Below are 27,161 nucleotides of genomic sequence, written 5' to 3'. Positions count from 1 at the left end.
TTAGGAATTTCCGATGGATGGGAACTTCATTAACATCGCGCTGCGTTAACAGCTGCAACAGAGCTGCCAAATGGTGAAGTTGTCAATTTGATTATTTTTTCATCAAATTTTATTTGGTCCAAATATCGTGTAGAACACACAGCAACACACAGAAAATTTTCGAGTATATTACGATAGCTATTTGAATTTTTATAAATTCTAATTCTAACCTCGTCAAATTCGGCACTAAGCCATTCTGTATAGGAACAACCGCTAGGTTTTGCACGACTGCTTTGACTCTGCCACTTATTGTCAGACGTGCATGCAAGTAAATGCTAAGAAGGTCTTGCTGAAATTTTTATTCTAGAAATCGTTTTATCAAAAAGACAATTGAATTTAAGTATCTTCAAAAAGACGATATTCTCAAAATACTGAGTGTCTGTGTACAGTGTTTGTGCATTTCTCTCACCCCCCTCCCCTTTTCTTTCAGCAAATTTTAAAGTTGAAGACAGTGAGCATCAAAAGAAGAAAGGAACTTTTCTTGGAACTTAAATCTAGTTATATTCCCAACGATACTTCAGTTTAAAATGACCGATTTGACCAGTTCTCTTTCGCTCCCTCTCTCCCTTCTTTGGGAACGGAGAGAATCCATGAATTGAGTCGAGACTATGGACAGTGCAACATTTATTTCTCACTTAGAGTTGGATTTTGCAAATTCTACATGTATTCAACGTGATGCACGTGTAATTCTAGGAAGAAAATATGTAACATTTCCAGATCAGTTTCAAGAATACTCAAAAGCGAGGAAACATTTTAGTAAGATTTCACACCTGCGGATGCGTATTGGAAAGGAGCGTGACACCTGGCGCTCGACTTGAGGTCGGAGTATTTTCATCGTGGGAAACACCTGGAGGAACACCTCGCAGACTCAAAAATAAATTATGAATTATGGAAAGTTTCATCCAGCTCCGAATTGGATCCGGTTCGTGGGAGCTCCGCCTTTTTTCGATCCCCTCTCTCCCCCGGCCATTGACCCCTCGCGATCAATTTCGGATGAATTCGTTATGATACACCCCCACGACGGTGACTTCCCGTCGCCGTGACCCACCCCCAACCCCCGCCTCAAATACCCTTCTTCGCGGAACTCGGCAAATCAAAAATAAAATTCAAGGACTGACACGACGGGTAGAGGGACGTTTCCCCTAGTGCTACTGCCGTGCTAAGGAAAAACGCCGTATGAGCCTTTAGGCGTTGACAAATTTCCCCTGGCAAATCACTAATTTTCAGGAAAATTTTGGAATATTTTCCTGTCAATTTTTCAGATAATTTCGTTTGTAATTTGATCTAAAACGTCTGAAAATTTCAAGAGAAAATATTCATAATTTCCCTCAAAAATAAACATTTTCTCAAAGGAAATTGGGCAACTCTCGAATGTTCATACGGCGTTTTCCCTTAGCACGACAGTCTACACCCTGTACCGGGACAGGGGTGCGGAAAATGCTCGGGCGTGTAATAGGATGAAATATGTGACCTCGTAAGAATTTTCATGGATTTTTGTTCTTCTATTCTTGCGAAAAATGAGAAAAAAATAAGGGCGTGATATTTTTAGATTGTGCGGCTCAACGCGTGCTTTTGCCGGTATTACACACAGTGAGGACACTTCGAACCGGATTGCTATTGATATTACACTTTTTAATGTATGTGTTCTTCTCAAGATAATACGTCAACTTACATTTTAATGAATATTTCAATATAATTTTTTTTATTGAACCGTTGCCTCCAGAACTAATTCGTGATTGTTTTCACTTTTTTCGTGCGAGTGGTCTTTACTTACATTATTTATACTGCTACCTTTCTGTTGGAAACTGATAGGATGGAAAACGTTTTTATTTGAATTTCTCAATAACAGGTGATAAACGATGAAACATTGCGGCAAAAAGTCCCTAAAGTTCAATAAAGAAACTACTTGTTTGAGTGCCTCTTAAACACCGATCCAACTTGTAAGGGAAATAAGAAGAGGCAGGTGTCATTTTGTTCATGCATTATTCTGAGGGTGCGAACTTTTCTAGGGAGCTCAAGTTCTTCAACTCCCGTACACTTGATAAAAAATTTACATACGTGGACGCCCATACCGAAAGTTGTCCGAGAACAAGTCGATTCCAGGACACACACACACCGACAAAAGGTAGACAGGCATCTTGGAACAACTTACCTGCAAACAAAAATACAAAGATCTGTAAGCCACGAATAACAAAACCGTGATTCAAAACACATGTCAAATATTTTGTGAGCCTGTACGTTAAGATAAAATAAATTACCATAGCCGGAATGTAAAGTAACATATTTTTTGTGAGTCCATTTCTTCAGGTTTGAGGATCATTTCTCGAGAGTGCAGTTGTAATATAAGATACTAGATAAATTGAAAAACACGGTGATCTCTTTCTATGACGAGAACTCGAGGGACCGGCCGAATTCTTCGCTGTGGAGAGGTTCTCGTTAAATAACTCCGACATGAATGACTCAATGGACTAAGCTACCATTCACAGGAGCAAAATCTGTACGATCCCTCGATCCTACTACACCGCATCAATCTGCATCGATTGCAGACTCTCGGTAGATTCGGCACCGTGAAATTACCAATTATCGACGGTTAAAGCTCCCACCATAGTGTACGCGCAATGCGTGAAGTATCCTTACAGTCTGCGCGCACCGCACACGCAATGAGTGAAGTATCCATACAGTCTTGCAGGCGCTTATCAGCGTTGCGCGCCGACTACATAGTGTTTTGCGCGATTACTTTGACTCGCCAAGTCAGCGTGTTTCAACTTGTTGCTACTATTAAGTTTTTGCACACTCTATTTGGATTGCTGTCATTTAATGACCAAAAAAAATTTATAAAAATCTAAGTATCTTTCTTCTCTTTATTTACAAGCGGTTGACGCAATGTGCACGTGTCTTGTGAAACTGGACTGATTTGTCAGCCGCTGGAAACTCGTAAACAACGACAACAGTCATTGTTTAAGCTCCTGAGAAGGCAGATTCCTGGGCCAGGTCGACGGTCGCTCGCTACAGCGAGAGTTGCTCCGTTGCCACGCGGGAGTAAATATAGAAAAAAATAAAATAGAAAATATATTCAATATAGAAAGTTCAAAGGGCCGGCCAATTTTTTTGCTGTAGAGAGGTTCTCGTTGTAACGATTGTCGTTGCAGAGAGATAGACTCCTGTATATTAAAAATAAAACCTCATGATATAATTTAAATATTTTCGTTCAACTACACTGAAAAAAAATTCTCGGTGTTTTTACCAAGGTCCGTTGGTACCTTTACCATCTCACTTTTTTTACCAATTATTGGTAATTTTACCAAGACATACTGTTAAGCTTACCTAAAAACCGGTATTTTTACTGTTTTTTTCAGGTAAGAATACCACTTTTATTGGTAATAAATTCCCGGTAACTTTGCCATTTTATCTCGGTAATTCTACCACAGTCGATAAAAAATATTGGCGTCTTTACCAAGGTTCAGTAAAATTACCGAGAAAGTTCAATAATTTTACCGAGATTTCTCGGTAAAATTACCAATTCCATAAATGGTAATTTTACCAAGAAAAAACTGAGATCAAATAGAACCCTGAATTCTTGGTAATTTTACCCTTTTCTTAGTAAATACACCGAGATTTTTTTTTCAGTGTATGAACATTTTGATTGGTTCATTTTTTGTCAAAAAAAGTTCATAACTTCTGCTTTACTTTTTAGAATATGTTCTTTAAATGCTAGGGAGATTCTCACACCAGAGTCGTTTGGCATTTTCTTCCGGGTGAACCATTTTCCCCCAGAATTTTCAACAACATATAAAAGATTTTGGTAAAATGAAAATGAAAACTGGATTGGTATGCTGCTATTCAAGTGTCTAATGTAATTAAAAATTTGAAGTAACAGGCCGATCATACTGTATTCCTCCTCATATTTCTTTACTTGTGAACAAATCAACGAACAATTTTCCAAAGAAATGTAGTGGCTAATCTTGATTAGGAAAGGAGACTTCGTCCGGCTGAATTTCATGGAATGCTCATGATTTATTTCCCGACGACGAAGTAAAACTCAAATTGAGCTTTTCACATGGCGTCGCAAACGGAAAAACTGAGTTTTATCTACTCCTCGCCGATGTTCGATGCAAAGCATGATGACTTCCATCGGTGCCACCGTGTAAAATGCCGCTTTCGTTTTGAGGCGTCAAATTTATCGACCAAGATATTTGCCTGTTCCCCCGCGGCAAACTAAGAAAATGGTCCGCGGGACGGAATCAAATAGGGAAGAATGGTGGGGGGGGGGGGGGCATTCCACTTCCATCGTGAAGAGAGAATTTAATTTAGTGTACTTGTTGCTATTTCAGGAAACGAGTGCGGCCTTTACGTTAAAAATTCAGAGCCTCCAGGCGGCGTGCGGCAGGAGGGGCACACGGAATAAGGAATTCAAATTTTCCCGCAGGGCCGCAGCTTACCCACTCATGAAACCTAACGATTCGAGTTCCTCACCGCGTCCTGTGTTCTTTTCGATTGAGCATCATTCACTTGGGAAAAAAAGAAGGAAAATACATATTACGATCAAATTGATCGTATCTTCGAAAAAGATTATATGGGAGTAGTTTTGAGTTTCGCCGCTCGTAAATTTTCTAATGTCAACAATCTTAAGTCGAGAAAAAAATTTCGAACGTGAAAATAAGCGTAAAACTTCATCCTTGACACTGAGTCTTCTACTGCCGTGCTAAGGTAAAACGCCGTATGAGCCCTCAGTCGTTGCAAAGTTTCATTTGAAAAATCGCTCCTTTTCAGAAAAATTTGGGAATATTTCCTTCCAATTTTTTAGATAATTTCGTTCGTAATTTAATCTAAAGTATCTGAAAATTTTAAGGAAAAATATTCAGAACTTTCCTCAAGCATATGCATTTGCTTTGAGGAAATGTTGCAACTCTCGAATGCTCATGGGGCGCTATTCATTGGCACGACAGTATAGATGAATAAAGCTTCTAACTTCCGCTGAAAAAAAAGGTATGATTCTAGGCACAGTGATAGAAGGATGAGTGCGATAATCACCAACAGACTCTATGGTAGCAAATGGCATAACTCTAACAGAATTCACCGAAAGCATGGTAAATGCTACCAGATGTCTAGTTATTTTTGTCTTACAGTATCACCCAGTCGAAAAAACAAGTAGACTCACAATAGGATTTGCCACAATCCTGGTAAAATTTGCCATACCTTCTTTTCCATGTCTTATCTCGGTTCAAACTTGATGCGACTTGGTGCGTTTCTGTTATAACATTTGGTCCAAATTTTCTACAAAAATGTTATAGATGTTGAATTAAACAGGAGGAATGAAGGTTTGAGGTTGCTGTCGAAAAAAACTAAGTTTGGCGAAAAGCTATTTTGAAATTTTGTGAGTTGAGCTGGTATCGATCTACGCTAATCCCGTGAATCTTGTTAAGTCAAGGAAGTAAAAAATTAAAATTGCAAAACGTCTTATTAAGAGAGGGGTTATTAAAATCGCGTCAGGTGAAATTATTTGTAGTCAGTGGGCGTGGACTCATTAAAAATTAGAAAAGAAATTAAAGCTAACGTAAAAATGGTCTCTTGCTGTGAAACCCGCCGTAATTAGTGATAATTGAAGGATCGTTAACAATCTTGTTTCAGTGCTTGGGGCGTGAGTATTACAAGGAGTTTCTTTAGTGTTGTACTTTGTTAATTGAATCTGGTTCAAGCGAAGCCTAAGCTGGCAGGAGCACCTGGAAAGCTTGCTTACAACTACACCAAGTTCACCAACCACCGTGAGGAGTGCCTTCGAGTTGGGCGTTTATAGCGAGGAACTGTAGTCATACACGCTGCTCTGCGGGAGGTATGCTCGCTTTATACACTGCACTGCACTGCGGGATAATTTTCCACTCTAAAAAGTCCACTGCAGGATTTTCGAGCGAATAAAAATGGTAATTCATGGAACGGAAAAAAGCATGAAAAGGTATAAACACGGGCTATAAATGGAGAAACCGCATTATGAATTTCAATGTCTAAATCCGGCGGCGTACATTTTGCACAACGTAGCCTGGCGCTATTCATTTTTTTACTCCTGCCGGTTTATTGCCCGACGCGGCTTGAGCGCTAACACACGAGAGCCCATCAAAGGGCCAAATTATAGAGTCGGGCCCTAAAAAAGTTTCACGCTCGACTCTTGCTCTGGCAGTCGGATCGGATGCCAAAAATCCAATCCGTGTTACGCTATGTTTCCAAAATCAAAATTGGACATCGATGCGACTGGTAAACGTTGCTCATCAAAACTCAATCGGTTTCTGTTGATAGACGGGCGCGAGTCCAAAATATCATGAGCCCTGGCTTACGTTGATCTCGCAGGACGCTAGGACTCATGAGTTTTTAAACTTACCCCCAACAGAAACCGATTCACTCAAGGTACCTCTACTTTTTGATAAATGTAATCGCCAACAGAGTGAACTCATTCGATACTCTTTTTTGCGATTTATGTTGATGAAAAAGTAAAGGCGCTTCTTATTTTTGATAGACGCCATTCAAAAGTTCCATAGATGTCCAATTTGTATCGTGGAATTATTTAACTTAACATACAATTTTAATGAAACAAAAATATAATTGAATAAGATATTAAAAATATAAATCTTGATAATCCAAATTTGATCAAATTCCTAGTATATCACTTTATTCATCTACTAAACACTACTATAACAAAGAAAAATATTTGCAAATAGAAATAAACTGACAAAAGTGAGATTAAAATCATTATTCTAACCAAAAACTTTAAACCGAGATATCAAAGATAGTTAATTACTAATCATTTAACTGAAAACCCTAGCAAAGGAGGAAATCCAGCAATTCTTTAACCATAAATGATAACTATAACCTTTTCACTCAAATTTATACGATTAAACCTATATTGGTTGATATAAAAAATACCATGTTCAGATAATATATTAATTAATCACCAGAGTAGCATAGCTTTTCTAAAAATTTTGTGCAAGGCTACACCGAAAACATACTCGTATATATTCGATCAAAATCTTGATTGAAGACTGTTCGAGAACTTGAGGGCACAAGCTCTTTCTGATCGTGTTATGCATGATTCTAGACAAAATGAACAGACAATTGTTGAGAAAACAAAGTCGAACTTCACGCGTGCTTTTAAATTGACCTACAGATTTGAGACGGTTAAAAACTCAATATTGAAATATAGATGTCAATGCAAATAGGATCCAATCCGAAGATTTTGAACACCGTTAATCGAAGTTATTACACCAGCGATGCTGAACATTTGGATAAGGACTCGCATCTAGAGTTTTTTGATGAGCGATTTTCTTCCAATTCGATTAATTGGTCGATTATTAAACTTTCCATTACCGATTAATCAAAAATTAGGAACTACCCAGTTTCGACGTCAAATGGCTAAAAATCAGCAAAAACAAAACTTTCAACAAGTTCAGCTCACAGCCGTAAAAAGCTGATAATCCATGGGAAAACAGGATTTCAAGAGAAAACGCGGAAATAATTATGCCGGCATTCGCTTAGATATCATCAAAAAGTTTAATAGATACTCAAAATCAGCACACACGCTGATACACGTATACGCTGATACGGTATAGGTTGATATTGTGAAAATTTCCCCTTTCAAAATACGCACTAATCGATTGACTAATCAATGCATCAATTAATTTTGATTCGATTAGATTGGTAAGCGATTACTGAATTTCCGATTATCCGGAAATTCGATCGATCGATTACTCCACTAATCGAAAACCCCTTCTCGCATCTGCGACTGATTGACCTAAAAACCATTCGCTTCATCATCCAGATGCCAAGGAATGAGAGTCTGTATACCTATTGTGAAGTTACGTGGGGCGTGTTTCGAGGGGTTTGGCGGGGTGGGGGGGAGTGGGGTGGGAGGTTTGATCCTGAGCCGAAACACTTTGCGCGTATCCTGTAGACGACACGCATGACGTTCTCGAACTGCAGGCGACTTCCATTAACTTGACTCGCACGACGGACTCGGATCCCGGATCGGAATTGCGATGTGTCGATTGTTACGCCCTTTAAACCTATGGTAAAGAATCGATGATTGAGGTACTCGCTGCGAACACCCCGTTCATCGATCCTTTTCCATAGGTTTAAATGACAAATCAATCGATGTATCGCAAAGTACGCCACTGTCCCAGATCACATTCGGATGAAAAGCGTCCTCTCCAAAAACCGCCACCGCCGCTGCGCCGCTGCCGCCGCTAAGCTGCCGTGTTAAGGAAAAACGCCGTATGAACCTTCAGGCGTTGCCAAATTTCCTGAGATATAACGCAAATTTCCTGGTAAATTTATTAATATTTTCCCTCCAATTTTTCAGATAATTTAGTTCGCAATTTTACCTACAGATTCTGAAAATTTAAAGGAAAAATATTCATAACTTTCCGGGAAAAAAAACATTTTATCGAAGGAAATTTGGCAACTCTCGAATGTTCATACGGCGTTCTTCCTTAGCACGACAGTACGAGGGCCGAGATGAGTTGTCGCTGCCACGTATCACGTCGAGTTCCCGCTCCCGGGGAGCCATGATTTAATCATTTTAATCGCCAGATTTTATTGTACGGAAAATTGAGTCGTCCTCCTCATTTCCAGCATCCCTCCCCCTGTCCCGGTAAAAATTTAATTCTCTCCGCGAAACTAGCGCATCCAGATGGAAGACTAGGGGAGCGAGAAAGTAAAAAGCGGTCCCCCTTTCTTCTCTAGGAAACTCGTCAGTTGGAAACGTCGATTAATGAGAGTACTTGTCATGAGATTGTTTCGTGGCCGACTTCCTCCTCTACTTTCTTTTTTTCTCATCAGTGGAGGTTATCCATCATAACGGTTGCTTCTGCGCTAAATGAAAATACTTCGATCCAAGTGAACGGGATTGAATCGTTTTTTTTTCCTGTGGAGAACAAAGGTGTGCTGTATCATTGAGTTGCTTAGAGACATCACTAGACATCCGCAAACGGCACTATAAATGATTTGTTCCCCTAAATTAATATTTCATGGAACCTGAGAGGGAACCGACTGTGTACTTGCTTGCTCCCTGAAAAGAATCGGCTCTTTTTGTACTCAGGAAGTAGAAGAAGTTGTTGAAAATGCGAAAAAAATAATGATTTTTAAAGCAAACTTCACTCTCTGAGGCAGAGTGTTTCTTTTTCATTCTTTTTTTCAAAAAAAAAAACGAGAAAGTAAAAATCCCAGCAGTTTATTAAAATTAAAATTTTCAGGGCGATACTCAAAAGCGCAAACGGCCCACGTGAGACGTTGATAGCCCAATAGTTAAAATAAAGGAAAACAACTACATCATTATTATCAACACCTTACTTCGAATTTTATGCTAGAAACTTTGAGCCGATAAAAATCAGCGCGGGTTAACTTTAAAGTACAACAGGCAACGCTGGAATTAAGTTAAGATGTAAGAGAAACAACCAAGCGAAAGGTCCTCATACAGTATCGCATGCGACGAATACCATGCGAGTTTCATTATAACGATTGGATGCAACTATTCGAGCTCCTGGGATGTTCGTGTTGCATACGCACAGAAGTTAAGGCGTTTTGACTTTCCAGGCTTTCATCTTGCTCCACGCGCGGCGGTGCAACGACAATTATCACCACGAGTATTCACAAGGGTAGAGTACCTTCAATTCTTCGTTTATCCTACTAAGACATCTCTTAGCTCAATTGCAATCCTATTTCTGATTTCAACGCTATGCACCACATTTATGTTTTATTTTTAATACATGTTTTAAAGCGCTACACACAGTTTTTCTGAAAAGTTACCGTGAATTTACCTGAATGATCTCAAATAAAAGTATCGAAAATTTCGGCAAGATTTTTTTGTTTGTTCTATTTTCTTTTGATGCAACCAAAAAAAAAAAAAAAAAAAATTAAATATCATCCGAATTTCTGAATCGTTACAATGAGGATACATATTTTCCCTTTGATTATGATAAAAAACTGGGGCAGAGAGTCAAGAATAATTCTTTAGCAACAGTAATAAGAAAGTCTTGGGCAAGACTAATTGATCCACAAATCATGATCACTACATCAAAACTGAAGCACTAAAGATACAAATATTTACGCATGTGTGAGTCAACTCTTCGTGCGTAACTACTGCCGTGACACTTGCGCTTTAAACAACCTTCACATATAATACATATTCAGTCAGAATTCGTCTTTTAGGCACGGACTATTTAAAATCACGTAATTAAAAATATTATTACATTACAGTCAGATTTCTAACATAGATAAAAAACTTTTTTGCCTCCTCTTCTCACACTACAAGGGACAACGACTCCATCGCCCAGGTTTGCGCTTCTTGACAGTTGTGCTTTGAAAATTTTACCAATTTTGGAACGCTATGAAAGGGAGACTCTACGATGACCTTGCAATCCAAAAAACTTTGATCTAATGATTTACTTTCAGAATAAGTTAAAAATATTTCGCTGGAAATTTTCAAGAATACGATTTTAAATTATGAATTAAATTATCTGAAAAATTGAAAGAAACGTATTTATAATTCTTCAAGAAAATAATTAATTTATTAGGGGAAAAAACAAAGTCAAAGGACTCACATAGCGTTTTCCGTCAGCACAACAGTAGGCGGATTGGAATGGGGGAAGGTTTAAGACTTTCTAGAAGGGTGAAATGGAGTCGAGCTGATTCTAGTAAAGCCGTGGACATGATTGTATTGCGTGTTGCGTGTAAACTAGGAGCTATTCAAGTTCTTCTCCTCGGCCTCGGTTGGATATTGATGAGTGGAATGACGGAACTCATGTAAAACCCGGGCTCGGTTAAATCTCGTCTTTTGTCGCTGGCGTGAGCCGTAGCTGATGAAGAGGCCCAAGGCTTTGCGGGATATTCTCCCAATCCTCCGGATCCAGCCCCGATTTATCCACGCTTCCTCCTTGGCAATTTGTGAGGGATTCCGAATCGAGACTTTCGCTTCGCATACCCCCGTCCTAAGCAATAACGACGTATGAGCCGCCGGCCGTTGCCACATTCCCTTCGATCAAATTTGGATTTCCAGTGAGACCTGAGAATATTTATCACGGTATTTTGTAGGGAATTTCATCCGCGGCCGGATCTAGATGATCTGAAAATTTCGAGAGAAAATATCCATAAATTCCCGGAAAAATAAACGTTTTTCCGGAGGGAATTTGGCAACTCTCGGGTGTGATACGGCGTTTTTACTTAGGACGGGAGGATAGCTCCGCAAGGTTCCGGTTCAATTTCACACAATTCAACGGGAACAAATGGGGACACGGATTGAAAGACGCCTGAAAAGCGGGGGAGCCGGGAAGCGGATAAAAAAGGGAGGGGGCGGGTGGGGGGGGGCATTATGCCCTGAAAAAAGCGGAGAAAGCGGGAACCGCGGATATCTCGACGGATTCTCACTCATAAGGGAAAATGAGTTTTTTTCTAATTATTCCTCTCAAGAGCGAGACTCGAAGGAGGAATTACATTCTTCCCCGAATAGCGAATGAAAACAATTCCGAGAACTAGATGAATGAGACAATTCATTTTTCTTTCTTTTTTCCGGCGACTCCTGGTCGCTCTCAATCCTCCGCTACAATTTTTTATCCCGCCAACCCTTCCCTCTTCACCCTCCAGGCCAAGTCTCATACTCATTCCGTGACCATTTCATCCCTTTGTCGAGCGGCAATTCGTAGTTTGCCCAAAATCACCCGACGTGGTCTACAAGGTCATCCTACATTTATGAAAGACCCCTCGCCTCTTGTCATCGTGTGTATGAATTTCCTCACTTCCCAGAGTTTAGTTTTTTGTCATAGCTCTGTCTAGATACTTAATGTGCCAATTTTCACGATTCCTGTGGCTTTTGACACGTAAGAACCTCAAAATGAGACCTCTCTCCTTGATAATATACTTAACGGGAGGTTTTTTAAATGTAATGAAATGAAACTGTGAATTTCCCCACTGAAACAATGTGAAATAACAATTTTGGTCATTAATGTTGAGAAGGATCGCACATAGCATAGATGAATATATTATTCAGTTGAGTGATGAAATCAAATAGATGCAGACTTGGAAAGTTTCGGGTAGGGAGGGATACCAGAGGTTCATATCATCACGTAAAAAATCGTGTAACAACCATGTTCAAGTTTTTTAAGAGATAAATGGAATCAAAACTCGACGGGTGCACCCGCAAGAAAGCGTATATTTTTGTCTGATTGCAACGTTATGCACCACATTTATGTTTTATTTTTAATAAATGTTTTTAAAAAGCTACGCACAGTTTTTCTGAAAAGTTTCCGTGAATTTACCTGAATGATCTCAGATCAAAGTATCGAAAATTTCGACACAATTTTTTCGTTTGTTCTATTTTTCACAAAAGAGAGAAAGAGAGAGAGAGGAGAGAGAGGGGGGAGAGAGAGAGAGGAGAGAGAGAGAAGAAAAGAAACATTATTCGAGTTTCTGAATACAGTGAGGATACATATTTTCAATTTAATTACGATAAAAACTGAAGCATGAAGTGAAGAATGATGACAAGCAGTCTCACAGCATTCCTACAGTCTCCTAGGCGCTAATATGCGTTTCACGAAAACTGACCGACTGCACTGTATTTGGCGCAATGCGAGAAGTATTCATGCAGTCTTGTAGGCGCTAATATAGGCTTTACGTCGAACGCACTGTTTGGCGCAATGCGTGAAGTATTCCTAAAGTCTTGCAGGCGCTAATATACGTTTAACGCCGGCCGCACTGTGTTTGGCGCGGTTATTCGAACTCGCGTAGATAATCGCGGCATTGAATATTAGAGCATAAAAGGCCCATGTTGTATTTCGACCCCGTATGAGCATTCCACAGTTGCGTCGTTTCTCCCGATTAAATATTTTTTTCCAAGAAAGGCTAGGAAAGTTCTTTGTAACCTCATCCATTATTCAATATTTTCACTTCATTTATCATCAGAAGGTAAGACATCGATGACTTGTCAACAAACTAACCTGAACTAGCGTTAACATAAAGTGCGTTTATTTTCCAACCGTTTCGCTTAAAATAAAATTATTTTACTACTACTACCTGTTTTCTTCTACCTTAGATTAACTTCATTTTAAATTCGCACATTTCTGTAGCAGACGTCAAGCTTTCTATTCGCGCAATCCTCATACAATTTTTAGAGCTTTCGCGCAATTCTGGATTACCGATCAAGAGGAGCCATACGCAAAAAGTGAGTGATTATTCAGCACCTAAATACCTACAGTTTTTTTTTTTTTTTTTTTTTTTTTTTTTTTTTTTTTTTTTTTTTTTTTTATGAACGGCACCTAGTGGCAGGTTCATCTCCGCGCTCGAGAAATTAGAAAACAGACTCGTAATTTCCTCTCTTTGGATTCTCGTCACAAACTTGACCCGGGCGCCACCCTTTCCGCACCTTATATACCCCAAAACTCCTTTAACCGGGGGGGGGGGGGGACGAGAGGGAGCACGCGTGAGACGGAGGCTCGGACTGAAAGGGACAGGCGGCACGCAGAAATTCAGCTAAAATCGTGGCTGTTCTGACGTAAGAGCGTACCTCGATTTCAACGTGAGCCCTGTTCCCTGTACAACTCTGTGCTTTTTGAGGCTCATGTGGAGATAGAGACACACCCTCCCGTCAGAAGAGCGACGAAATACGGCCGTTGTCCCGGGGGAAGTAATGGGTGAGCGGACTGTGAAGGGCGCCAACTCGGGAGGTGAGAAGAGCCATTCTGCCGTGCTAAGGAAAAACGCCGTATGAACCTTCAAGCGTTGCCAAATTTCCTTCGATAAAACACGAATTTCCTGGTAAAATTATGAAATTTTCCTTCCAATTTTTCAGATAATTTTTTCGCAATTTCACATAAAGTTCCTGAAAATTTCAAGGAATAATTTCCATAACTTTTCTTGAAAATAAACGTTTTACCGGAGGAAATTTAGTAACTCTCGAATGTTTACACGGCGTTTTTCCTTCGTACAGCAGCATTGGCCCGCATTAAAAATCGGCAGGGAGCCATGAATAGGAGGATAAGAAAAAGCGGCTCGTCTCCATGTTCTAGCGTCATGTGTGCCGTCCTCATAACAGGATTTTAGGATACATTCACCCATTGCCAATGATTCCGAGGCACCCTCTTTTTAATTCCTTTCCTGTAAGTACGGATTGAACTTTGAGGAGATTTTTTTTTATTTTTTATGATTCTAAGTTGCAAAAAAACCCCGTTTTGAAAATGCCAATATTGGAATTGGTTTGAAACTTTATTTTTGACGAGCTCTGATTTCGCAGTTGAGCCATCGACTCTTTCGAGAAGTGATATTTTATCTGGAGACATTCGGCAACGGCGGAACTTGGTGCGGCGCCTCTTCTTGAGAACGCAGCATACATCTACGGCCCACCTAATGACTGAGAGCCTTCACTCTCATGATTCCAGTCGGCATTATTCCCCGGAGACGAGTAACCGATCGAACCCGCTCGGCAGTGAGGGGAGGGGGCGGTCCCCCGGAGCACGGGGGGCAAGGGGGTTGACACTGGGTTGATGGGTAAAGCGGGTTCGAAGGCGGGTTCAGCGGAGCGATTATAGTTTGGCAGTCGTCGCACGGGTCGCACGCTACAATTAATTCAAATCCGGATCCAAGACCGGGTGCGGGGGGGGGGGGGGGGGCTGGGGTTGCTCTAGCTGAAAGGCGCGGCGGGCGGGCGGGCGGGCGGGGTGCGAGTTAAGAGCGGGGATGCTCCCGATCTGCTTCGGGGAGTGCTCTCAGCGACAACATGCAGAATGTCCCAAATTTGAGCGCGAATTTTTTCCAGATAGCTTTTCTAGTTCAAAATACGACATTTTTATGTAGAACGTTTCCCCCAAAAAATCCCCCCTCAAAGTTGCAGCCTCTTAAAGTTTGGACCAAAAAGCCGTTTTTTCTCGATCGTGATGGGAGTTATCGATGAAAATGCATGAAAACAATCATTTCTCTGGTTTTTAAAAACGCTTAATGCAGTCTTGGCCTCAAAATCATACTTAAAAGTGGGTTTTGGAGGAAGGGCTGTGATTCTGAGTAGAAAATTCCTCATAAAAACGTTATCGTATTCTGGATTATAATTTTAACAAATACGTTATTAATTTTTTTTTATAGTTTTGCTTGATATCAAATATTCTGCTTAAGGTCTTCACTCGATCCAATAAGATGCCCAAAAATGATTGGACACCATTAAAAGTAATTATGCATTACGTACCCTGGATTTTTTTAAAAGGCTACTACCTACTAAGTGAATGAATTGCGCAGATATTCTATCGTATGGATGGTAGGTCAAGGGAATTCAACGTTTAAGCCCTCTGGCAAATTGAAATCGGAGTGTTAAATCGTTGAGATGATGGCGTTGAGCAAGTTTTTACAGAATCACTCGTTTTGTTGAACAATGCATCGGCTGGGATTGCATTCACTAGGACGAATCTATCATTTGCATGCGGATTAAAAAATTGTAAACGGCTACGAAATTTAGTAGAGCCTTGGGTGGTTTATGCCACAGCGACGCCTAATTTCGCATGCGCCCCTCCTATCCAACACTTTACCAGTCATGAACTACAGCATATCGACGGTGTAAGTCGGCAATCACATAACTCGGTTTGCAACGTCGCAGACTTCCTGTCATACTTCATTTTTTAAACAGCAAACTACTCAACGGCAATTCTTTAGAACTGCCGCGATTTTTCTTCTCTAAGCGAAGAAAATTCTACAAAAACTTCAAGGAATGATGTCAATTGGTTCTCCTATAAAAAAATAACGGCGGAGATTTTCAGACACCGCAAACGAGACATGTGATTGCGGACTTACGCCGTCGATATAGGTCTTTTCTCAAAGCTCCTGCTGTGCACGATTTCATGGTGCTTAATGACGTGAAATTAGCACAGCAAAAGAATGCGATGAAGCAATATCATTCATCTTGCTTCTTTGCTCACCCTTATTTATATTTCTGAGGATGCAATTTTCAGAGAGATGATAATATTAAATGTTCAAATATGCAAGTGAGATTAATATTGCAAGATGTTCTACAAACGACGCTTCACCGGGAAGGAGAGTTCCCTCTCACAATTGAGTGGAACGGCCTTTGAGACGGCTTTGATTCCACAGCGAGCCGCATCTCAAGGCGTAAGCGATTATCTTTGAAAGTCAAAACAGCGACACGGCTTCAAGGCGTAGTTACAAGCTCGCTCCAAAAATGCTTGCAATTTTCTTGCTGGTGAAAACAGAGAGGTGCCAGTTTTAAGCAAACGACACTGATGATATCTTACTTTCAGATGAGCAAGAAAACATAGTTTAGCGTAATATGTAGAACATACTGCCAGTTAAAATACAAAAACACGCTTTCCGGCACTGCGGAATTCCTGTCATAATGTCTTCTCTACGAGAAAAAATGAACGTATTTACATTAAAAGGAATTATCTTCATTGAGACCTGAGCCTTGAGATCCGTAAGAATATATGCATGACACAACGGGGATACTCCCTTTAGATTTGAATACGTCCACAAGGTCAGCGTCATTGATTCAATCATTCTCTAATTTTTACTTTCCGGGCAAAGAATGTTCTGAGGAACTACCACGCAATGTGGTGGGTTTGTCCTCCTTGATAAAATAAATTAGGAGTAAAGATTCTGAAATGCCACAAACGAGATTAAAGTTCTTGCAGTTTCACCTACAAAATTTTAACAACCCTCAGTTAGGTAGCGTTTGAGTCTTTCTTGAAAATTTCCGATTGGATGAACTTTCTGCAGCTTTTCTAAGAGCTTTTACATGAAAAAAAAGAAAGAGAGAAAGAAAGAAAGAAAGAAAGAAAAATAGAGATCACCTTCTGAGATTCAATTTTTCCTACCGCGGAAAAATAGTGGTCCTTTCCTCTTGTTGGGTGTTGTACTTAGGGTTACAAGCAGCTCCCCAACAAGTTTATAAAACACCCGCTTGTCTTCTATACAAATAGCTTAGCACGTTGCTCAGCGAGCAACATGAAGGTAATTTCAAGGATTGAATGATGGAGCTCTGAAAAAGGTCCCCAAGAAAATAGCAAGGGATCTCTAGAGTCCCTTTATACTAGAGTCAAGACAATGTGAATCCATTTCTGATTGGTTCCCGTATTGTAGGCCTCCACAGTGTCACAAACGGGAATAAAGATTACATTTTCACTGATTGCAAAGCTTATAATCTAGAATGTACCAGGGAATAACGGGTGCGGCAAGGAACAAACGGAATGAGAGAAGGGACGGAGAAAGGAATTTGAGAATGGGCCGATCAAAGATTACGAAAAACTTTCAGTTTGTGTAATCTTTATTCTCGTTTGTGACTCCATGAGAGGGGGGAGGGGGGGGGTTGTCTTAAACTCTCCGTATAAACGGGAGCCTCAAGGATCCTCTATTTTAGGTTCATGTAAAGCACAGTTCGGCATCGTTACGTTTTCCAGGAGCCGAGAAGGGAGATGCGAGCATCATTTGAACAAAACCTTTGACTACAGCGTTAGAATGAAGATTCTCAGAACAGGGCACAAAGAACGAGTCTACGAAAAATTACAAGTTTTTATTTTTAAAGCGTCATTTTAAAGATCAAAGCGAAAATTCGTAATCGGGAAGGGTTTCGAGGGATGATCTAATAATATTACACGTTTCGAAGAAGAGCGTAAACAATAGCAGAGCACAGACGTTAATCATATTACTGCACGTGTAGTTTGTCAGAGCATACTAACTGAGGCGCATCAGGGATGAAGGAGTGAATAGATGGACATATTTGTGCCAAAAGGAAATATGTGCTGATAAATTGAATTAAAACGAGCTACGAAGCGCGCAGATACTCTGTGCCAAGTTCCTTTGGGCATATATACGTCCAGATTATTTTGTGACATTGAAACAGACACGTTCGAAATTGAAAAATTACACGGACGCTCAGAATGCAAATTAAATTTTTAAATATTGAAGCGATAGTTTTTTCTGCAGAGTAGGACCTGAAACAATATATGCTCAAAGGGAATAATCAGTATCTTAAATTCTTCTTCCGCTTTCGCCCCTTTTTCCCTTCGAGCATGCACTTAATGCTGCAATTCCCTACGATTTGTGTGCTAGTCTAATATGAATCGATTCAACTTCTATACATCAATGGATTAAAACACCTTTGGCGCATGGAAATATCTCGTCATCGTTCCAAATATAGACTTAGCAATTTTCGTATTTTGACAAAAAATGATTTACGGAATTTTTCGCTCCTTTTTTACCTACTAAATTTGCTGTTTATTTTCCCCGTTTTATCCGCTGTTCTGTTTTTCTTCTTCTTCCTCATCTCTCTTTTGAATAAAGTTGAAGCAGAGGTCAAAGCGCCTACCTCTCGAGTACGAAACTGAAAAAGGGGCGGAAAAAAGAGGGATGCAAAAAATCTTAGGGTAAATCTATGGAAATTGGAGCCTATTCGGCGGGACGCCTCTCTGGGGAGCGGTGAGCGGTTCATTTGTATGTAGCGGGCGGCAGGGCGGCAAGGCGGCTCCTCCGTTCCAGGATTGGTCGCCCGCGGCTCCGACTTGTCGACGAGCACGTCACACGTCAGTCTCGTCCAGAGACAACGTCCTCCCACGTCCACGACCAGAGTCCGCGTCCGACGTCCATGTATGCCGTCCGCTTGTGCCGCGCCGAAAACCCTCCTTTCAAAGATCAACCGGGCACTTGAAAAAGGGCCCGCCAAATTTTCTAGAATGGACCACTAGACAAGGAACGAATTTCAGCAATCTGATACATGTTTCGTAACCAAAATTTCACGTAAAACACGATGCGCACAACGAAAATTACCGAAATTAACTCCTTACGAAGATATATAATGATTCTTGATGCGTGAATTCAAACCACCTGCTCATGAAAACTCAATGCTCTACGTGATTCACATCGCGCGCTAAACGTTATCATGCGACAGTCTCTGCGATATAAAAATCTGGCAACCTCAATCTTGACGCTTTGGCTCAGCTATAGCAAATTGCTTATATAGTTTGAAAAATACATGGCGAGAAATGAACATTGCTCGGTTGAGAACCTTGCTGAAACCGTTGTAGTGCGCCATTTGACTCACGTAGAGCTTTGAGTTTCCTGTGAGCGGGCAGTTCAAATTCCTTGTAACCAATGTGAAATAAAAACGTTAATATCTTCGTTAGGAGTTTGTTTCAGTAATTTTCGTTGTGTGAATCGTGTTTTACGTGAAATTCTGGTTAAGGAACATGTATTAGATCACTTAAATTCGTACCTTGTCTAGTGGTCCATTGATCCTAAGACTTATCATATATGGACGTACTTTTGCTGAAAGGAACTATGTGCATAGGGTTTCCATGCAATATAGTTCCTTTTAGCATGAATACGTTCATATGTACACTATGCTATAAAATAAAAAGAGTAACGTGTAACGCATAGCGCCTGAAAAGCGAAGCGCTTCGGGAGATGGGACCACGCATCGGTCAGAGAGCGTGACCTCCTAGTTTTGAATTATTTTTTAAAGGTGTCAAAGTACCAAACTGCATTGAGCCGGAATCGCTCTTAAAACTTCCATGTCGCCAACGTCGAGCTCCACGAAGCAACGTCGCCAACATGATTGCTCCTTTGGCAACGTTACGGCGACGTTGCCAAACATGATTGCTCCTTTGGCAACGTTACGGCGACGTTGCTGCGACATTGCTCCGCGCCCCGCCGACCCGTCCCGTCCTTCGTAGTCGGCAGTGGCGAGGCATGAATGATCGATTATAGATAACTCTCCATTTGAAGCTATGGTAAATAATCGATAATTAAGGTGTTGGTTAACACCCTCTTTATGAATCCTATTCCATAGGTTTAAATAGAGTACCTGTATAGCGAGAGTATGGACAGATCGCTTCATGGAGGGCTTAGGGCCCAAAAGTGCAGCCACCCTTCTAACCAACTTCTAACGCACAAAATTTCACTGCCAGTCTGCAGGTTCCAATTCTAACCAAGATGGCCAAGAATGTACATAAATGAGCGTTCTTCCGCAAAATTAAGTAAATTTATGCAAAAACTGAGTCAAACACGTGCTTAATAAACGACGGTTCGTAACAATAGTATTAGTAAATCGTTCTGGATAATTGAAATTCATAGGTTGGCTGCATTTCTGGGCCCTAACTTTATTCGCAGAAGCATCGGTGAAGGCCTGATGGATTTTCGGAGTTTCACATCTGTCCATACTCTCGCTATACAGGTACTCTAGGTTTAAACGGCAGATGGATGGATAGATCGGAAAATCCATTCTACTATTCGATTCGACAACGCGGGAGGAGAGTGAGTTGCAACGTCAAGGAAGACACCTGGGCGGGCGGGGGTGGAGGGGGCTCGAGGCGCAGAAATACGGGAGCAAAGGGAAGCGCGGCTGGGAAGCCAAGGAGAGGTGCATTGATGAAAAGGGTTGCCATGGCGACCAGGTTGGAGCTCGTGAATGAATTTACTCACGAATAAAGCAAATTATATGAGACTCCAACAAATATTGACATACTCCTCGTCCAAAGCCCACGTTGCCGCTCGGGTCTCTTCTCTCGAGTTTCGCGCCGGCTCTCATTCAAAATAGGCATCGCATCCTCCCCAATCTGACTCATTTAGTAGCATTGTAATGTTGCTAAGATTCTGCGACTCCTACGATTATGATAAAGCGTTTGGAAGTAGATCAGGAAATAAGATTGCCGTGTCATTATCTAATCAAATCAAAATTTTTCTTGCTTACCGTTAAAAGACAGGTCCCAGGTGTCTACTAAAAAAGGCTGCCCAAAAATCAGTACTTTCACAGTGCTTTTTCAGTACATTCCCAAGAAATTCAGTACCTCCTCGACAGAAAAATTCAGAATTTTTTAATACCTTTAACTGACGAAATTCGAAAAATTTCAAAATTTGAATTTCCCGCTCGAATTGCGACAAAAATGAAAAAAATTCCGGACTTTCTTACAAAATTTCCGCACTTTTTCAGTACTTTCGGACCGCTCTTGAAAAATTAGTACTATTTCCGGACTTTTAGACACCCTGCGGGTGTTCAAAAGGGCCTTTTTGTGGCTTTGAAATTCTAGGTGTCTCAACAAATTTTACATCGAAGCGTTTGCTGCGATACAATGATAAACGGAACTTTCTCTCCTTTAAGTACATTCTTTCTCATGATATTCTTAACAGCGCATTCAAAGGAAAAAACAAGCAAACTTTCACTCATGATTGAAACGCAAATGCATCGAAAAATGAACTATTCGTTGCTATTATCACACCAGGAGAGTTAACTTTGAACACCTAACACTGCCCTAATTACGCGATCCAACTTGAAATCTGCGTCCTGAAGGTAATGATATTAAAATTTACAACTTGCCTTTAAAAACTTTAAGCAGATTTCAAATTGTTGATGAATTTTAGCGCCAAAAAATGCCGTTAAGGGCACTTGTATTTCGAGAATTGTTTTGCGAGTTAAAAAAGATGCACAATTTGAGCAGCATTGCAATAGTGCATCAATTAAACGCAGTCTAATTGAAAAAGGGTTGAGCTGATTAAGAGTCAATTTTCTCAAGAACAAGAAAATTGTTCTTCGCTGAAAATGAGCCATTGGACAGCGTGAAAATGGAGAGCACCACACGGTGTCATGAAATTAAAGTCAACAAATTTCTAATGCCTTAGATGTTGCAGAGAATGTGAGACCCTTTTCCTCTTTAGACGAGACTTTTGTGAATTGAGAATAACCATTCTTGACCTACAATTACTGCCAAAACTTGGATAAAATTTCTCGATAAAGTTATTCATAAAGCGAGAAAACTTGGGTTTTCACATTAAGGTGCAAAATCCATAATCTAAAGGGCACCTAGTGGCATTTGGGAAATATCTCTCCAAACATTTGCTCGCGTCAAAAAGTCAAAATTTGAAGCAAAACACAAAATTAATTCGTTCAAAAAGTCCAGAATCAACCAAATGGGAGAAAACAAGCGTTTACAGTATCATCATTTAATTCAAACTTCTAAGGTTTGCGAAAAGAATTGAAATACTCGTGGGTTAAATCGATAAATGAAATATATACATTCGATAAATCCTACGGAGTTATTATTACCAAGTTACGGAGGCCTTTCACCAAACAGAGAGCGGTTTGGGAATGAAAAAAATTGAAAAGAAAGGACAATTGCGAATAAATCTTGGGAATGAACTGTGCAAATAAAAGAGAAGGAAGAATCGAGAAACCGAAGAAAATTTTGAAAGAGTAAAATGGATGACAATAAACGGGTAATGAAAGTAATGAGAGAGAACCAATTATTTTAGGCACATTATTAATGGCGAGAGCGGAGGAAATAGAGCGTCCGTAAATGAAGAGGAAAAAGAGAAATGAAAACATAAAAAATGCAGCTTGAAAATGAGGAAAAGCCTTTGGCTAGATAATGCTCCTCACTCCCCGATCCCCGATTGGCTATTCCTTTGAAAGCAATTCATAAGCTCAAACGACTTCCGATTACCTTGTATGAAGGTAGTTTCATAGGAAATCAAATTAGCATTCAGCTAGTTTGGAGTATGCTGTTTAAATTGTAGTTTCGGGAGAAAATCATCTGAGCTACATGGAAATATCGAAATACTAAATGAATATATCCAAATATTCTTACACAAGTTTAAGGAGAATCTTCAACGCTTGGAGGACAATTTGGTAATCAATCTATTAACTGATAATTTTTGAACTTAAGTACATTTATCAAGCAATTCCGAGGATTGTGTCAAGCTGTAAATAATGGGGTTCAAAACTGATCGATGAAAATGCAACACTACGCCCTCTGTGGACCCAAAAAATAATTAAATCGTTCCTGATTGATTCGACCGTCGAAAACCCAACGATTTTTCACGCCAACTTAACAAGAATCGCTCTCATGAAAAATATGTTTTTCGGCACTAAAATCCTTTATTTTGTGAATGACGACATTCTCGGATCGAAAGAAAAAGAAAAAAGCGAATCGAAATGGATGATGGAGTGATGGAATAAGGTGAAAATCACACGAAGATTACCGAGCCTCTCAGTATAACTCCTCCGGGGCGCCGCGCCGGCCTCTGCAGCCTGTGCTCCGAAATGCAAGGCGCCATGAGGTAACTATTTCAACACTCGCGCGCAAATTTGCATCGCGGCAGATTGAAGGCGTTTTATTCCGCCGCGTCAATTCTGACATCACACGAACGCTCGAGGCGCGACGCGACGCTGCGTTTCCATACTAGAGAAAAACGTCGTATTAAAAATGAATAATTTCCTTTAAGAATTCATTTGAATGAAAAATACTGTAATAATTCCTTGAAATTTGCAAACCGGTAAGATTAAATTGTGCATTCGATTTTTCGGAGAAAATTAGATAACGGACTACGAGAGTTTTCCTAAAAAATTAGCATTTTATCAGAAAAATCCCAGAACGTCTAATCTTGATATTGCACCTTGAGCGCATCTCTGATCGCTACTAAAATCATTTAAAAATGTTTGTAAACTCTTTGCTCATAGCGTTGTGCGATTATTCTTCAAAACATTTTTAAAATATTGGAGTGTTCAAATCATGGTGAAAGTTCAAATCTTGTCTTGGTGTTGCCATTATATTTTCAAACAATTCTGGTTTTCCCTTAAAAAAAGCAAGGAGAATCTTGTCAAAACGATTTATCAATACTATCTTACCATTTTTTCGTGTGAAATACCTCTTGAATTCAGAAAATATTTGTGACCGGATTCGTGAAGAGGGAGCTTATTTTTCGGGAGAAAATTTTTTTCGACATTTTTCAAAAACTTCAACCGCACTTTCCTACCACCTAAAAAGTTTTGTCTTGGAATATCAGGACTCATATCTTCTTCAATTGCTAAGCTTTCATAGGGTCAAATATGCGCCCAAAATTTCAAAATTTCCCTCCTTCGCGCATTTGCAAAAGTTAGGGAACATTCTCTCCTGGAAAATAAGGTCCCGTTTCGCAGATCCGATCACATTTTCAAAATGTTTTATTCTGGCTGTGCTAAATTTGGCGATACGGAGCACACTCTCCTGAAGCTGTGCGAAATCTGGCGGCCGCGTATCCTTCGTACACCGAGGGTGGTTGAATCTTCGGCGAGAACGTCAATCGGAGTAACTCACTTGGCTCCCGGTGAAATTTTTCAAGTCAGATTCTTGTTTGTTCGTTTCCCGTTAATTCATTGCCAATTTCCCGTCTCTATTCGCGCTCGCTTCTTTATCTAGTTTAGTTCCCACGCTCATCTATTTTATTTCCACAGCTACCCCCACCTCAACCCACCATACTACCAAGCTCCCGAAAATCCATCTCCTTCGCTCAACATCTTCATTGACTGATTTCTATCAACCCTTTATCCCAACATGGGTGCAATCTACAAGGTCCTCAGGAACCTACCGTGCATGTCTCGTTATTTCAAAAGTGACCTGCAGGTTGATAATAAAAAGCTACAGACAAAAAAGACAAAGGAAAAATAAAGCGATCCTATTGGTGGAGGCGGATGAATGCAAAGGACCAAGAAGGTAAGTAGTAGACTGACTACTATGATTGACGGCAACGTTCATGATACTTAAGACCCTGTAGTTATCCATCATTTCCGTTTTTATTCTATAAAAGCCAACCGTTACAGCCAGTTGGATCGCTCCATTTTCACTTTGTCCGTCGCTTTGTCTATCAATTGGAATAATCAGCTCACTGCGTTAGACACAAGCCGGAGTCTACTTGAGTTTGTAATTTTGGTATATTTTACAATGAAAGGACTTTTTTTTGCGAGCGGGAAGTTTGAATTTGCTGTTTATAATGTAAACTACGAAGGTTGATTCAGATTCTTATTTAAAAATTGGAAATTAGGAGAAAACATGTGCAGTAGTGATCAATATCTGAGCCTGTGCAATGTTCCATTGAAACTGCCAAACGATCTACACTTCATTTGGTGCACGAATAGAAACTGGTTAGCTGTTCAGGTGTAGTTATGCAAGATTTCACAAATGTAGCAGAATTGCGATGCTCTTGATCTTTTTCTACAAAATGCGGACAAAATAACGCTGAGTATAAGAAAATTATCACAGAGTATTTTCTTCGTAAGAATTCAGGAAGAATTTGCGTGCAAATATTCTTGTTTAACTAAAGCAAGACAAGACGTGATTTACCTTCTATTAATCTGATGGTGACTTGCTGAGCATCAACTGCCTCCAAATCAACACCTTCGGATCCTCTCTGAAAAAGAAAATTTAAAATTTTACTTTGGGGTCGAGAAAAATTGTAAATTAATAGTGCTAAGGAAACAGTTGTTACTAGAGGGCACCAAAAATTGCGATATTTACAAGTATGCATGTAAAAGAAGTCTAACTACATAGGTACATCTGCAAAAGGAGTGGATTGGGTTTTCGATTTGGATTTTAGGGGCTTGCTATTATAAATTGATGATTATCAACATGAATGCATTTCTCGGCCTGAAGCAAATAGGGGGTTTGTTCTGAAAGTTTTCGAGCAGATAGAACTTTCCTCAAGCGACATGTTTTACGTGAGAAATACATTTCGCAAAAAAAGTCTGTCTGCAAGATAGTTTAAGTATCCTGACTGAATCTGACCTTTAATGGAATTGTAAAGGTGGTTCTTGCCAGTTACACTGTTTCTCTTTATGTGCACCCCTATGTATGAAACATTAAATGATTACGGTATTTATTCAGTATTTCCGGCGTAGATACACTTGTTTCAACTTAATGCCAACATTTATTTTAACGAGTCCAAAGCCGCAGATACAGCCCTTAAAATTGCGCGGAAGGTGACGGCAGGCCTCAGCTACATAAGAATATGTCAAGAACATGTGTGGCTTTGCACTTTGGTAGCCTCTGAATTTTCTACTAAAAATCCTAACAACAACCAAGTTAACGACAGCTCTGCAATTTTTTTTGCCGAGAATTTTGGAATTTTTTTTACACCATATGTGGGGGCATTCATGAGACAGCGTGGATCTTTCTAACGGGTTACTCTTGTAAAAAGATGTAAATTAAGTAGCTCAGGAATGATAAAATCAGTCGCGAAGAGAAAGTCGGTGATTGCAATTTTTCCGTTAAATAAATTACGAAAAATCGATTATTGAGGTATTCGTTGCGAACAATGCAGGTAATAATCGATCAATTTTTATAGGATTAATTGGCCGATGGTCGACTCATCGCAAAAATATGTCGGACAGTGCCGCAGACGAGATTTAGAGAGGATGAATAGACCATGCGAAAATCGAGTGATTGAAAACACACGTAAATACCACTCAAAGATCCACTGAGCACCAAAGTCACTTAGGGGTTTTTAACGGCTCACGAGATGTACATGGCACAATTTGTTTCACGGAATCAATGGTAAGAGAATTCCAACGACCCGGCACTTAATCTCCCCTCGTCTGCTAATCTTTGTTGACGAAAACTCTTCAAGTTGGAGAGCTCTCGGTGAAAAATGATCATTGAGAAAAATATAAACATTCACTCTTTCATCCGGTATTTGAGTATTCGTGAAACGCGCTCTTAATCGACTCTGCGTCTTCACCCCCTCGGGCCCGGGCCCGGGCGGTAGGGCAATCGGGACAATCGTAAAACGACGGGAGATCGGCCGACGACCTCTTCAAATATTCCTCCGAAAAAAGAAAAAACTCTCATTAGTTCATGCCTTTAATGTTACATTTTGTACACCTTTTGTTGTGAGACACGATACGTACAAATTCGCCTCTTTCGTAAACGTACTTCTCCCTCACCTACGGACATTTCTCCGGTTTTTAGTGCATTGCCCAAAGAAAATACGTTGTTCTAGGTCAATTCTGACTAAGGTCATGGTCACCTGGCTTTTAAAAAAGAAATATTGAAATTTTTCTATGCTCCGGTGACAAAGCTTGTAAGCAGTAAATACACATTGTAAATCTGGTAATTTTAACGATATTTTCCAACTTATACGTAAAAAAATTGTAAGAAAGTCGTAAATATTCAGGACTCAAGATTTTTTTAAAAAATATGGTGATTCTCCACCCAAGAATTACAGGATGGAAACTTGCTGGGAGAGTGAACTTCAGTGTTCATTTAACATTTTAATGCGTCCATCGTACTCTGCGTAAAATTGCAATTAAAAACTACACTTTGTAACTCATTTTAGAAACAACATAAGAGTCATTA

General features: G+C 40.0%; 1 protein-coding gene across 4 annotated transcripts in view; it reads right to left on the bottom strand.

Annotated features, from left to right (window-relative positions):
* LOC109042004 (uncharacterized) overlaps positions 1-27,161 on the bottom strand; it is a 349,059-nt gene that overhangs the window by 87,857 nt on the left and 234,041 nt on the right. For all 4 annotated transcript variants that reach the window (XM_019058538.2, XM_019058540.2, XM_072301973.1 and 1 more), the window contains exon 2: positions 25,152-25,218. In XM_019058538.2, coding sequence (XP_018914083.2) covers positions 25,152-25,218 — 67 coding nt within the window. The remainder of the gene's footprint in view (positions 1-25,151; positions 25,219-27,161) is intronic.

The sequence above is a fragment of the Bemisia tabaci genome, chromosome 6, assembly GCF_918797505.1.
Source record: "Bemisia tabaci chromosome 6, PGI_BMITA_v3".
Taxonomy (NCBI): domain Eukaryota; kingdom Metazoa; phylum Arthropoda; class Insecta; order Hemiptera; family Aleyrodidae; genus Bemisia; species Bemisia tabaci.
Note: the sequence above shows the minus strand (reverse complement) of the source record. Positions and strands in the feature narration are given on the sequence as shown.